The following is a 14,195-nucleotide window of genomic DNA, read 5'->3' on the forward strand; positions in this document are numbered from 1 at the left end:
CCACTAGGAGGGCGGGACGGGAGAGAAGGGCAATGGAGGGAAAAAGGTGAAAGGGAGAGCACTAGGTACGTTAGAGAGGAAAGGGGGTTTCTCTCCTCCTCCCAGCCCTCCTAGTGGCTGTCCTTTCTCCCTCGCCTGGCGTGGCTTCGCCTGTACTGCACGCAACTAATGGCACGGAGTATAGCAAGTCAACAGTTTGGTACTGGATGTAAGAAAGAGGGAAAAGGCAGAGAAGGAAAGGTGGGAAGGCCAGAAGTGAAAGTAGCAAATGAATCGCAGCAATGCTAGGAGTTGAGCCTGCCTACACTGAATTACATACTCTGCAGGGGTCTAAAACTTGTGCTTTAGCAAATTTCTTGAAGTAATGTTTGTTTGAGCAGCATTTTACTGCAGTCACATGGGTTTTATACCTCACGGGGCGTCACCAAACACCACGGCAGGGTCGAATTTAACTGCACGAAGCACCAAAAAAGTAAAGTCTGTTGGTGTGTAGTACGGCGAAAACAAACTCTCCGGTGTATGCTTCCGCAACACGAAGATTCCTCTCAGCTGCGGGCTGTCACCAAGGGAACACAATTCACCCCGCCCGTGACGCCACGAGAGGGCGCCATCGGGGCCCCCTGTTGCGGCATGTTTCGGAACGTTTACGGTTCAACGCATTCGTTCGCGGCAAATGATATTTCTGCCATGCCACGGGTTAAACTGGATGTCCCAAAGTCCGAGTCACCAAGCCCTTCCCATTTTGACCCCCCGTAAATCGCGCACTCGGTCCCCGACCCCTTCAGCCGTCAGCGAGTTTCGGATAGCAGACGACGGTCAGCGCCGCACCGCGCGTCGTCTGCCACAGGTCCGCTACCCCCTTGTTGCTATGCGACGACAACGAGGAAGACGCCGAAAGAGCGTTCCGCTCGCCCAAGTAGGTTAGGAATGTGGCCCCATTTCGCACAGCACACGCGATTCGTCCGCTCCCTGCATCGCCATGCTACCCCCCCGCGCACAAAAAAACTCGCTCCCGCCGCTAGCCACCTTGCCACCCGTACCGTAGCCAGGCCACGGCGGCCGCCGCCATAGCGTCGTCGTCTCTTCGCCGGAGCCGATTTGCCTGCGCGCCTCCCCGGCTTCGTTTTTTTGTGCAGTCCCAGCCGCGCTCGCAAACAAACAACGCTACACAGACGACCTGGGAGGGGGGAGGCGAAAGGAGAAGGGGGGGGATACCCGGCAATGTGGCCTGGGCCGAGCGAGCGACTGCGCGTTCGCAGTCGACGGTGGTCGAAAACGTCCTTGAACGAAACCAGTCCCATGCCAAGGCCGCACAGCAAAATCTAAAACTGCCCAGCGTCAAGGAGTCGCTGGCGTCTCCGAAGCTAGCTTTTGCTTTCCATTAGCTTAAGCACCCCCCTCCATCTTTCTGTTTCCTTATTTTTACTCGAGATGTGTCCCCACATTTACGTCCATACCTCATATGCACAGATTAACCAATGGTCTCTTTACTGGCGACAGAAAGGTATTTCTTGGAGTCATACAAAACAACGCTAATAAGAGAACCTGATAACTGACACCACCCCAGAGGGAAAGTGAACACCTAGACTGTGACTGGCTCAGAAATTCAGAAAGCAACGAGGAAACAGAACCTGGGTCAACTCTGTGGCATTCTTGGGGTCCGCGAAGCCCAGCCTCATCAGTCAAGCCCGGCAATAAAAGTTGTCTTTTCGCAGATTGAGACGAAACATTTCAATTTTCCGGGTGAGCTTCCTCGTGCATACGTCAAGAAGAGAAGTCTACTCCACACTAGACCCTAATTATATCCATTTACTAAATCACTATCATATTCATCCCATACCTTTCCGTTCCCCTCACCACGAACCAGGTCCTCCATATCTCCGTCGACCCACAAAGGGGACCGCGAAACATCAAAGGTTGAGAACCACTGGGCTAGACAAAGTTGATTGGATTGCCCCATGCGCCTTACTTTTAAAATAGTATATGACTTGTCCTTTCTTCGTACAACTCATTTATACATCAGAAGTAACCATCAGTTGAGGTCGACTTCAAGGGTGCTTTCAGAACCCCCTCTCCCCCCCCCCCCCCCCCCCACCCCTTCCCCAACCTCCAAGGGTAAAATTCCTTCATGTTACACGTAAATAAATAAATAAATAAATAAATAAATAAACAACACCCATAAGACTGGTCCACCCTTCAAACAATGCGTGGCTCGCAAGGTAACATAATGGACAGCATAATGTAAACCACGAGATGTGGCATCACCTTAGTTCCCAGATGCCATGATATCAGTTAGGGATACTGTGCAACAGTGCCTAGGACGCTGTCCAACGACGCAGGACACTGTCACCCAGTGTTGGGTAAAGTACATCTAAAACATACTTCAAGTGAAAGTGCAACATAAATTAGAGGTTCTGAAGTAAAGTAGTGATAGTAATAGTGATAGTACTTTATTGCACTTAAAAGTTTGTGGTGCCGTTCGGTGATGCCCGGCCTACGCCGGGCATCATGTAACTGAAGTCAAAGACTATAAACACAATGTACTTTCAAAGTAAAGTACAAGTACTTTTAACGCAATCCTTCATGCCATATCATTTCCCAAGTTTATTTTTTTTTTTTTTTAGAGTCAATGGGGTACATTAGTTATTTTCGGAAACGGCGGTAAATGTTAGATCAAGTCAAGTTGCCAAGACTAGTTGTTTTACTCTTGCCTTCGAACTATTTAACACAATCAACTCATAAGGCACTTATTTGTATCGATCTTGTGGCCACCATTGCCTCACTCCGAGAAATTATCAGATGACATCTCGAAAGATGATGGCGCGTTTTTACATGGCTATATGATCTTTTTATGCCTTTAATTTGGGGAATGTACTTTGAAGTCGGAGAGTTATAGTTTCATCAAAAAGTGTCAAGAAAAAAAAACAAAAAAACTTTAAGTAAAGTACAAGTACATACTCAGAGAATGTACTTCGAGTAGAATCAGAGGCATAATTTGCACTTCGCCGCCCTACACAGCCTTTCATTCATAGAAGTAGCTTCGTTTGGAGTGAAAATTTTCAAAAGGGGCTAAACGTCTCAAAGTAACTAAATTCGGAGCTAGATTTCAAAATGGGCCAATTCATGTTGGGACAGCCACAAATTGACCGCCCCCCAAAAATTCTGCCGCCCTGAGCAGCTGCCTACTTTGCCTATTAAGTAGGTCTGCCCCTGAAGCCCCTGAGTACAGTACAAGTTTTCTAAGCCTAATTGGAAGTAGTACTTTAGGTACAATGTACTTCCACTGCAGTCACCTTGCATAACAGACCACACTAGCCAACCAAGCTCAGACCACAGTGCATCAAATCAATAAAGAGGACAAACCCAAACTGCTATCAAAGTAAAGCAGTCGGAATGCTTTGAAATATACTGGTTGCATACGAAAATCGATGCAACCATTCACGAATGAAAGCAACTGCTATAGAAGAAAATAGGCAACTGATATCAAGAGTATCATACCACATGTGAGGTCCAGAGAATCGAGCGACAAACAAATACACCTGTAAACATTTTTTAGACTGCTTGCACCCACCACAATGTGCACTAAAATGAAGCCATATTGCCAATGCTTTCAGTCTTGGCCAACTTAAGCAGTTATGCACGAATTTCTTGTATCAGGCATCACTGCCAAACATCTGCATTAAATCTCGGTTTAGATACCTTGGACGAAAACCTGCACGGGATGAATACAATTCAGGACCTACGCAAGACCACAGTTTAAGGACCTCAAATGTTGCAGTGGAAGCTCGTCACTTCAGCAAGTAAAGACCATGACAACGTCCCCCCCCCCCCCAAAAAAAAAAGAAAAAGAAAAAAGAAACTACCCAAAGGCCTTTTTTAAAACAATACCTATGCACTGCATTATGTCAACACGCTGCACGCAGCATGCTTGAAGACTCCAAAATACTTCCCATTACAAAAATATGTAGCTCCACGAATGTGAATAGCCCTACATGTCTAATGCTAAAGAAGCATTTAAAACATATTCAAAAGGTTGGAAAATAAGGCTGATCTCTAAAGCCCGTTAATACACTACAGTAAACTTAAGAATATATGAAGTAATTTATACCAAGCACCATAGAATTCCTGTCAATGTCAAGATCTAATACTTTCAAACTACACTGCACTTGTTAAAAAGCAATGAAAAGCTCTGGTCAACTATCACATGATATGGATGCCACGACACACTAATAGCAGTGCTAGTTGCCAGTGATAAAGCAAAACTTTAGCCAAGGTTAGATCGAAGTCAGGCTGAAGACTAATGTCGAAAGGAAGTATTCTGTCTACACCAAGAGATGGCGGTACCTACTATTTATCCTATATGCCCTGGCATTTTTGCCGTTTCCTTAACTACCCTAATCAAGGACAGTTTCATCAAACAACAGGTTACTGGAAATTCAAATTGAACAAGAATCACCTAATAAAACAGAGACCAAAATTATTAGACGAATCTACAATAAACAAGCCCAAAAAAATTAAAGAGGAGCTTGTACAGTGCATATTGCTGGAATTTCCAAGAAATTTTAAAACACAACCAAACAGGACTAGCAGCTGATCTCCAAGCAAAGCAGCTTGATGAAATGAGATACTGGTATGACATCTAAAAGTTGCAGGGGCACATGCTAGACACCAAACTAAAGATCAGCAATAAACTAAATCAAACTGCGCAAAAGAGCCAGGATTTTCCACAATACTCCCGCAGTGTAGTGTTTCTGCCACAAAAGCAGGTATGGATTCAATGAAAGCCTTCAACTCACAGTTGGCATACTGGTAATACATGATGAGAAAATAGGTTACAGTGAGAACTGTCACATACTGCCATGGGAACTTCGATAAGACCAAGTTTGCTGTCCATTTTCCTGTCCAATTCCAACCACCACACTTCACATGCAGCTAATAATAAGAAACATTAACGTAAAATAAATGGGATTAACAGATCAGATATGTGGACAGGATATAATGATTGAGACCACAAAGTTCTCGGAATCGCCCATATTTCGGCCGTAACAATTTAACAAGTTATGAGAAACCAATCATGCAAATTTATCTTCCACTATATTTACTAACTAATACACAGGGCTCACAGACCAGTTTCTGCTAACTGAAAAATTTGTTTCCTGAAAAACATTCTAGAAAGCAAGACTTACAATAATTTGCAAAATTTCAAGCATACGATATAGTGATGTCAACTATTTTAGGTTCTCAGACAAGCAGCAACAGATGACACACATGACATGACTGAACGCTGTTTCAACTCATCCACAGCATACAGTACACTCAGCTGCTCCGTAAACTACTTTAATACGCCCAGTCCTGGAATCTCGTACACACACGTGTGCATAATTATGTAGTAGCCTTGGAAAGAATTCCGAGCACACATGCCCTGTGTTAGTAAAACCACTTTCCGGAGAGTTCGGGCCTACACGCCTCTGACAACAGGTGCCTGTGATCCGCAAAATGAAGTTTAACAACAAAAAAAGACGACAGAGAGTGACTCAATAATAGCAAGTGCAGGAAACCGAATGATAAAATGTAGCAAGCCGAAGTAAACCAAAAACTTCTACCATGCGATAAATGTAGCAAGCCAACTAAACCAAAGAACTAAACTGTGCTATGGATCTTTCATTCAGAGACAAACAATCCATGCTTGGAATGAGGGCAGAATTTCGGAGTCACTTTGCTCTTTACAATAACAAACAAATAAGGAACTGTGAAACTTCTATGGGACTCCGCAACTCGCCACGACATGGAGGAAAACAGTGAAAAGGAATGTATTACGAAGTAAAAAAAAAGCAATTCAGTTTATGAAGCCGGCATCTTAAAAGCTACCGATAGAAAGAATGTGTAGCACATTGCATAAAATCAAGGACAATGAGAACTGGAGGATTGAAAAGGGCACGTCAAAAAGTAGCACCTTACTGAGAAACTTTGAAGGCCTTCCAGAAGCCTGTGGCCGTGACTATAACCCAACCCCCCCTAACACGAACTTGAGTTAAAAGGTCAACCATCCCCAGACCCATCCCTTCTACTTTTTTTCCCCTCAGAGAAGCTTGGCTTGCAGAACGATGCCAGAAAGTCCTAACTTACTACACTGTGCAATGCGGCTCGCAACAGAAAAGGGACTGCTCCATTTTTTCCTACAAACAAGGCTGCCGTGAGCAGTAATAAGTGTTTAGGAATAGAGGGTGTTAAAATATGTTCACCCTGGTATGTCTGCGGGCACTCAAACCGAAATGCGTAAATGCTGAAGAAAGTTTGAGCAACGCTCCCCAAACTTTAGTCGGGGGGCAGACTCTCCATCCAGCCTGTTTATTTTTGCATCGTTGAGTTTAGAACTGCCATGAACCGAGCCCATAAATCCTTGCAGAATATTTTTTAAATAGTAAGCTACAAGGGGTGCCCTTCATACTGTCTGAGGGTCCCTTAAAACTTGCAACTGAAAGCAGGCGAAGCGTAAGACCACTTCGATAATACAAATTCGCAATTCAGTCTCCTGCGCAGCTCGAGATGGCCCCACAAGTATAAAAGCCAGTTTTAAGCACTGGTTGTGGCACGGCATGGATCCTATCCTACGCTAACCAGGGACCAAAGACTGGTTAAGACATTTGCGTCTGTGCGTGACTAGCTGCATTACGACCGCTTATGATTGCTCACGAGATGACACCTTTGTGCCATCAGTCAAGTAGCCCTTGCCCACTTCCGGTCTGCATATATTTCTCTATTCTTTCGCACCACTGTCTTGAAAAAACTCCAACAATATTGCAGCGGCCGTTTCTCATAAACAGTGCATAGGCTTGATCTCGCAAACATTGCCACACCTTCGGTCAAGTTCAGGACCGAAAGTGTTTGTAAGTTTTTGTGTGCTATCTGCATCGGGAAGGAGGGGCTCTTCAGTGGTACTTTAAAAATGATATTCCGCAGCCTCCGTGCACTAAATTAAAAAATAATCTCGATATTTGTGATCGTAGGGGCCAAATGAGGCCCTTAAATACAGAACCACTTCAGTTTCCCTTTAAAGCAAGGTGCAGACGGTGACAGGTTAAGAATGCAGTCGATACTCTGCCTCCAGTGTGAGTTTTCTGCCTTTGATAACACTTTGCTGCAAGTGCATCCATAGCCCGTCGAATGACATTAAAAAGAAAGCTGAACACTTCTTAAAAAATATGGTAAGAGGTGAGTTCTGGCATATTTTTGTCCCGTGAATCTGGGTATCACGTTTGTTGTTCCCGGAGATGCAACTAAACAGGAGAAAGCACGAAAAACCTACGACCAGTCATGAAGCCGAACTAGGATCTTCGCGCCGCCAAGTGCGTGTCGCTCGTGTGGGCAGCACAAGCAATTGCAAGCTTGCCAGGTATATTTCCCACACTGACACCAGTCGTGGCGTCTCTTTCTGACCTTTTCGAAAATAGCAAGAGTGCGCGTGCTTAGTTCTGAGGGGTGCTGTATATGCGTGAGAGTGGAGATTCCGAAAACTCCTATTATGAAATTATGAAGTCACGTCACGGGTAGGAGGGGCTTCAGCGGTATTTTGAAAATTAATTTCTGCTGCCTCTGTGCACCTAATCGAAAAATAATCTGAAAGGCCAAATGAAGACAATTGAAGTGTTTTTCCTCAAATACAGAGCCGCTTCAGTTTCCCTTTTAAGAATGTGCTGGAGGCATAGCTCCAACAACATTCTTAGCCAGTCACAGACTGTGGTACCGATGCCAACAACATTGTGCACAACGTCAATGTTAGCTGAATGCTTTGTAACGATAGATGCTTGACGTTCGGCACCTTTGGCCAAATGTTTGCAAAAAGATGATCGGCAGTCAGTAAGTGCAATGTTGAGCTCGGCAAGTGGTCAATGAAGTGCGAGAACTTCAGACTCACCCCTTGGTTGCCTCCAAACTGTATTGATGGCTTCTGACTGCAGCCACCCTGGATGAAAAGACACAAAGGAGCAAACGAAAGTTGAGTGCAAACTGCCAGTGAGCAGACTTGAAAAAGAGCAAGCAACACATCGCAGGCAATGAAAAGAAAAGGTGTGCAACTCTCGGTAACCAATCGCAGGAAGGAAGGGGACAACAGTAACTCAAAGAGCATGCAATAGTTAGTCTAATCCTCAACCCTGTTTGTTTCGATCTGGAAAACATACACATAACCGCGTGCTACAGTTAGTAGCTGATTGGGAGAGCTGACTACTTCCAGGAACCAGCGACAAGACAGCAGATCGACAGCAGCAAATCAAAAGAGTATACAAGAGTTGAAGAGATGACGAACACCAGAAATGGGATATGTTGAGCCTTAAACGCAACATTTATTAGCAAATCCACGTTCCGCCGACACGGGTTTACTAATTTGACTGCAAACTTTACAACGTTAGTCCTAGGCGTCCGACATAGTAGATTTTTTAAATTATTATTATTGTATTGAAGGAAGTTTTGATGGAGTTCCTCAGCGCGTAGCGACGGGGTTCGCACGACGGTTTAATAAAACAGTCTGAAAGGAAAATCTGGGGGGAATTAAACGAGACAAAAAAAAAAAATGGAGCGCTAGCGCAGACTGGTGTGACGAGTAGGGGAGACGGCGGAGCGTCGGCTCGGCGTATTTGAAGCAATCTTATCGGCGCTGTATCAGCCGAATTGTATATGCCCCGCGCAGAGTGAGGGCACAAAAGCTGAGCTTATCCCCGAGAAAATAAGAAAAAGAAAAAAAAAGTACAGAAGACCGGCAATGGCTTGTCGACAACGGCGACGTCGCTCGACATAAACAAAAGACGAAGAAAAGAACTGACTGACGATGTTTTTCGTTTCTGTTATTGCGGTTTTTCTTGCTTTTTCGGCTTCGATTCTACAAAAGGAGGTTACGGTTCAATCGCTGTCGTCGCATAAGGGGTTGTTTCTTTGGGTTTTTTTCGACGCGACTTTGGCCCAGTCGAAAATATGCCAGGAACGCAAGTTGAAGAGAGCATCGGTTTTGAAAAATAACCCTGCTTCCAAAAAGCTCGTCTCCGGAGAAAACGAAAAGAAAAAAAGAAGAAAAACGACAGCCAGCGATGAAATTCTGGCAGTGCGGTCGCCGAGGTGTCACAAAAAAAGACGAAGCTTGCTTGCTTTTTTTATTATTTTTTTTTCTCGTTTTTATCCTCCATTTTTTACTATCAGTGACCGTACTGTATTACCGTCGCCTATCGCACGTCTGACCAGTAAATGAGATCCATTTCATTATAGCAACTCGGTACTAAGCAAGAAAGAACGGACACGACTTGTTTGAAAAGGATATTTTTAGGCGCTGTAACAAGAGACATTTACGTACAGTTCGCGGTCGACGTTGCACGGCCTAAAGCGGTTCGGGTAAAAGGACAACGATGTCATCCAGGCGCGAGGGTTTAGTCGACCGGCAGCGGGCCCCACACCCGAACAATTGGCCAAAAGTGGGCGAAAAGCATGCACCAAGGACTAACTAGCGGGTCCCATCAACAGCTGTTTCGACCACCACCAGCAGCATCCGGCCCGGAAAACAAGCGAGGAAAGCAGGAATTTTTACTGACCTTGTACTTTAAATATTCCTCAATGGATCTGAGCGCCGAATCTGTGAGTTTCACGAATATGAGCGTTTTATTTTTCGAGTAATTCCCCTGTGAAGACAGACCATATTGACTCCCTTCCACCAGTGCCGCCATTTTGGCCTTTCTCGCTGAACACCTGATCCCGTGATGCCTTGCGCGACTGCGCCGCGGTGCTGTGCGCATGCGTGACGCAAGGCGCCGCGCGTTCGATTGGTCGAACGCTGCAGCACATTCCGGAGTTCGGGGGCTTGATTCTGTGCTTTCGTCGTCTGCAGTTACCTGCGTTGATGACGTCACAAACGCGCCGCGACCTCGGCGACCCTGTGATTGAAAGCAGGGCGAACACGCTCGTCCGATTTTTCCCCTTTTACTGCGCCTTATTTGACTTGAAATATTTTATTTCAGTTTTTCTTTTTTTTCTCACCGCAACTGGACGGTATTTTAAATACAGCAATAAAGGCGCATGACCGCGGTGAATATGTTGCGAAATCGAAATCACGCAGAATCAGAATAAACAACGTTCAGAGCTCGAAAAGCTCGAACTAGCGCTGGTGAACCCGCGCTGGTGTAACCTCTTTGTTGGCACCAACGTTACCTGGTTTGCACGAACCTTCAAGAAGAGGCATGATTAGTGTCTGTTTCGTGTTTACGCATGCTCTATGGTTTATCGAGATAAAGATGCATCCGACCGGGTTCAAGCGTAAACGAGTTCTCAGCAAAAACGGCGTCTGCTTCAACGTTGTGGGCGCATTCGATTCTCCGTAGAGGTCGTAGCCATGCCTCACGTGATCACATAGAGTTATTATAATGTACGCTAGAGGTTCAACTGGCGCTAGTGTGCTGCTGCAAATTGAAGCAGACAGCAACCAGTCCGAAATTGACTTCCGGTAATGCATTGCTATGGGAAAAAGCGAGTGCATTTTCTCTCTGCGCTCGATTATAAGAGCAAATATCACGAATAATTCGTACGTACTAGGTAGTTTGGAACTTTTCTCAGTCACGCAGACGAAATAATTGGTCAGTTACAGCGTTTTCATTTGAAATTCGTGGCACGAAAAACGATGCTAAAACCGCTTCGTACGTGTATTTATGTGCACTGTCAGACACTGTTAGCGCGAACACGGCGTCGGCACTTTTCAACATGAGGGACATACGTGTCAAACGAACGAAGGACATGTGGAAAACCAAGAGAGACGGCAAGAACTACACAGTAACACTGGATAAGTAACTCTTTGTGCATGCAGACGATCAAATAAATTGAAAGTCACGTACTATATTCAGATTTGTAATAAATAAGTACTGCTTTCTTCTTTCTGCTCATGAATATGTGCAAAGATGCATGCTCTGGGTTCAAATCATCACCCGCAGGCTCCAGATCTTTGCGAATGGGGAGAAGCCAGAGAACAGGTGCCCGATTAAAACTGCCCGACATCGGAAATAATAAAAAGACACACCTCTCGTAGCCCACATACTTTACTTTTTTAGCGGACTGTAAAGATGCACGACGGAGTCTTCATATAGTGACAGAACGGACATATTAGCAATATATAAGCGCCACCGGAATGCTATCGAACCTTAAACGCACTCTACATTCCTTTCGATTGTTATTTTGCTTAGAATCGTCGCTTGTTTTTACACGCCGGCTGTTGAACAGAGGTTTGAGCCTGAAATAGAGCGAAGTTTAACATCGTTCAGTGGTAAAGAAAAATGTTGTAACTCAATCAATTACACTTTCACAATATCAATAAAGGTACATACTATCCGGTACAACCGAAATAACAAAAGTTATTCGTGTTATTTTACGGCGAATAGACAAAATTCACGTGCGTTTTCCCATAAGAATGCACAGGAGCACCGCAAAAGTAGACTGGTTGCTGTCTGCTTCAATTTGCCTCCCGGAAGTCGCATAGACACTAGCGCCAGTTGAACCTCTAGCGTACATTATAATAACTCTATGCGTGATCATATGCAATAAAAATACGTTTCGCTCAAAGTGATAAAAAAAAAAGGAGCGAAAAAAATAATCCCGCTATACTTTTTTAAGAAAAAATAGCATGTTGGTAAGCAAGGCTATGTAAACATTAAAGACAGTCGTACCGCTAGGGGTCTTCAACGCGGGCTTTTTGAAATGGCACATTGCCGGTTTCATTTGCTTCGCATAGCTTTTCTCTAACCTCCTCTCAACGTTGACAGGTTCATACCCACATAAATAATTTATTGTTGGTAAAAGACTTGAAGTAAGCTCTCGCGTGCTTTATTATTATTTTTTTTTCTATTTATTTAGTTTTCCGATCTGTTCCACTTCGATCCTTTCATATCAGTTTGATTAACCATTAGTTGACCCTTGGCGCAGATTGAATATGTCTCCCATGATGGCAGTCTTTTAGAAATGGTGGACATTTGGTCATACATGTTGGCCCTTTTTCCCCCATTTCAGTGATAATCCTTGTCTTCAGCTCACTGTTGTTGTTTCTTTTCAATGATAGTCGGTGACAGGTCAAGAACGAAGTGGCAGCCCGTCTTACCTCTTCCCATTTTATCAGAGCGCACGTTGGAGAGGAGGCGATCGATCCTTTCCAGCGTTTCCATTTCGTTCTTGACCTGTCACCTACTATAAAAGTTCTGCCTTTACATTGTGCAGTGTTGAACGGACTACTTTTACGTTACAATTATCGAAAGAAATCCTGGTATTGCGCAGTCACGGGATATTAGAATTATGAACTTCTTGCATATTAAATGTCTGTAGAACAAAATCGGCGTTTCTTGTTTTATAAATGTCTCACGTGAAACGTAGTGTCTGCCTATCCAAGCCGCTGTGCATTTTGTCAACGTACCCCTCACTCAAGAGTCCACTACTTCCTCCAAATGTTTGTTTTTTTCAAATTAAAATTTTCTCAAGCTTACCACTTTTATTTGAATCTGTGTAAATTTTCAAATTGGCAGTTGAAAATTTGTCTTTCCTGTGTTTACCCTTTATGTAGCTTTCCTTTTATCCCTTTCTATGTCAGTTTCCTCTGTTGCTGGTGGTGGATAAAAATAAGTGGAAGTAAATAAGTAACTAAATAGCAGTTACTCTAAGGAGAAGCACAGTCGGCGACATCTGCATTCTCTCTCTCTCTCTCTTCCTTTCCTCCCCACTAGAGGCAAACAATAAAATATAAAATTCAAGACAAAAACAAATGAACGGATGGATTATAGAATACGGGCGAACTGCATCGTATGAATGTGCCACCTTCAGAATGCTACAGTTCAGTGACGAACAATACGGAATGTTAGTAGATCGATGCACCACGGGCGCCTCTGCGAAATTTATCGGAGATCCTTCACGATCTACTAAAACTCTTTCATTGCTAAACGTCCTCCATCGAGAGTACAGGTGGGCTCTGCAGCTTTACCGACCGGCGGCAACTTGGGAGACCACGAATGGCGTTGTCTGGTGTGTGCTGCCGTCAAGAGGTGGCGCCTACTGTCCACAGCGAACTTTTGAGGGCGCGTTGGTTGAAGGCAACTTGCAGCCCGAGTAACGCGTACTTCTCTTGATTGGATTGTTGTTGGCTAGAGTTACTGGTAAGGTTTTCCGTCCTCCAGGGATGTTAAAACAGTTCGCGACAGGCCAAGCTCATAGCACCAGAGTTTTCATGACAGCGCAGCTAAAGTAGGAGTCGCGTTTCCAAATCGCAATGATCGCCACTTGTGCCAGCTTTGCTGTGCGCACTAAGCACCAAAATGGCGACGCCCACAAAAAGATTGGCGAGGGGAGTGCCGATGCTAGGGCTGGGCGTCGGTTAAAAAGTTTAACCCGACTAATCGCCACCCTTTAATCAATTAATGAATCGATTCTTTTTTTTAGTCGAGATTAAATGTCTTGCTTCCGCTGAATATGTAATAAACGGCGCAGTACAATTTCGGGTTTTATATCAACCTTGGCGTGTGGCTGAGAACAGTCAAAAGACATCCACCCACAAATTATTACCTCAGCCGCAGGAACAAAGAGGTTTGTTGATATTCTCCGGCAATGGCGAACTCCTCTGAATCTTCACAATAGTATCTGCTGCGCTAAATCGACACTCGCACGGCGTTGAAGTGTCAGGGACACACATAACCATCTCCGCTTGTTTCGATTTACAAATCCCTCCACTAGAATTTACTTTAGGTAAAAATTTATCGTAAGGTTTGCCTTCATACAGGCGTACTCGTCCACGTCTGCGTGATACTAATTTTTACATCTTTTTGTTTGTCGAAATTGTGCCGACTAAACGGTTAAAAAGATAATCGCGATTAAGGCATTAATTGATCCATCGGTAGGTTCATCGATTAAATACCCAGCTCTAGCCCATACTCTCAGCGTACCCTATAGCTTATATAGTGGCTCCAGTAGAGATGATACATTCGAGGTTGCAACGGTTCCAAACCTTCAACTATGCTGCAAATATACAAAAACTCCTGTTTCTTCTACACTAGTATGTCCACGTGAAATGGGACCATCTTTGCCCGTTTTCAAACGTTCAGAAAATCGCTCATAATTTTTAAATAAGATAACGGCTAGCGCTGAAACTTTGGCATCTGCATCGAATCTCTGGCGCTACATTTGGCATGGAGACT

General features: G+C 44.4%; 1 protein-coding gene across 1 annotated transcript in view; it reads right to left on the reverse strand.

The window, feature by feature from the left end:
• LOC8028457 (RNA polymerase II elongation factor ELL) overlaps positions 1-9,766 on the reverse strand; it is a 41,473-nt gene extending 31,707 nt beyond the window's left edge. The window contains exons 1-2 of the mRNA XM_029989266.4: positions 9,576-9,766; positions 7,916-7,963 (exon numbers count right to left, since the gene is read on the reverse strand). Of these exons, the coding sequence (XP_029845126.3) occupies positions 7,916-7,963; positions 9,576-9,707 (180 nt within the window). The 5' untranslated portion in view covers positions 9,708-9,766. The remainder of the gene's footprint in view (positions 1-7,915; positions 7,964-9,575) is intronic.
• Between the last annotated feature and the right edge of the window lie 4,429 nt (positions 9,767-14,195).

Source organism: Ixodes scapularis, unplaced genomic scaffold (assembly GCF_016920785.2).
Source record: "Ixodes scapularis isolate PalLabHiFi unplaced genomic scaffold, ASM1692078v2 PGA_scaffold11__112_contigs__length_91849675, whole genome shotgun sequence".
NCBI classification, from domain to species: domain Eukaryota; kingdom Metazoa; phylum Arthropoda; class Arachnida; order Ixodida; family Ixodidae; genus Ixodes; species Ixodes scapularis.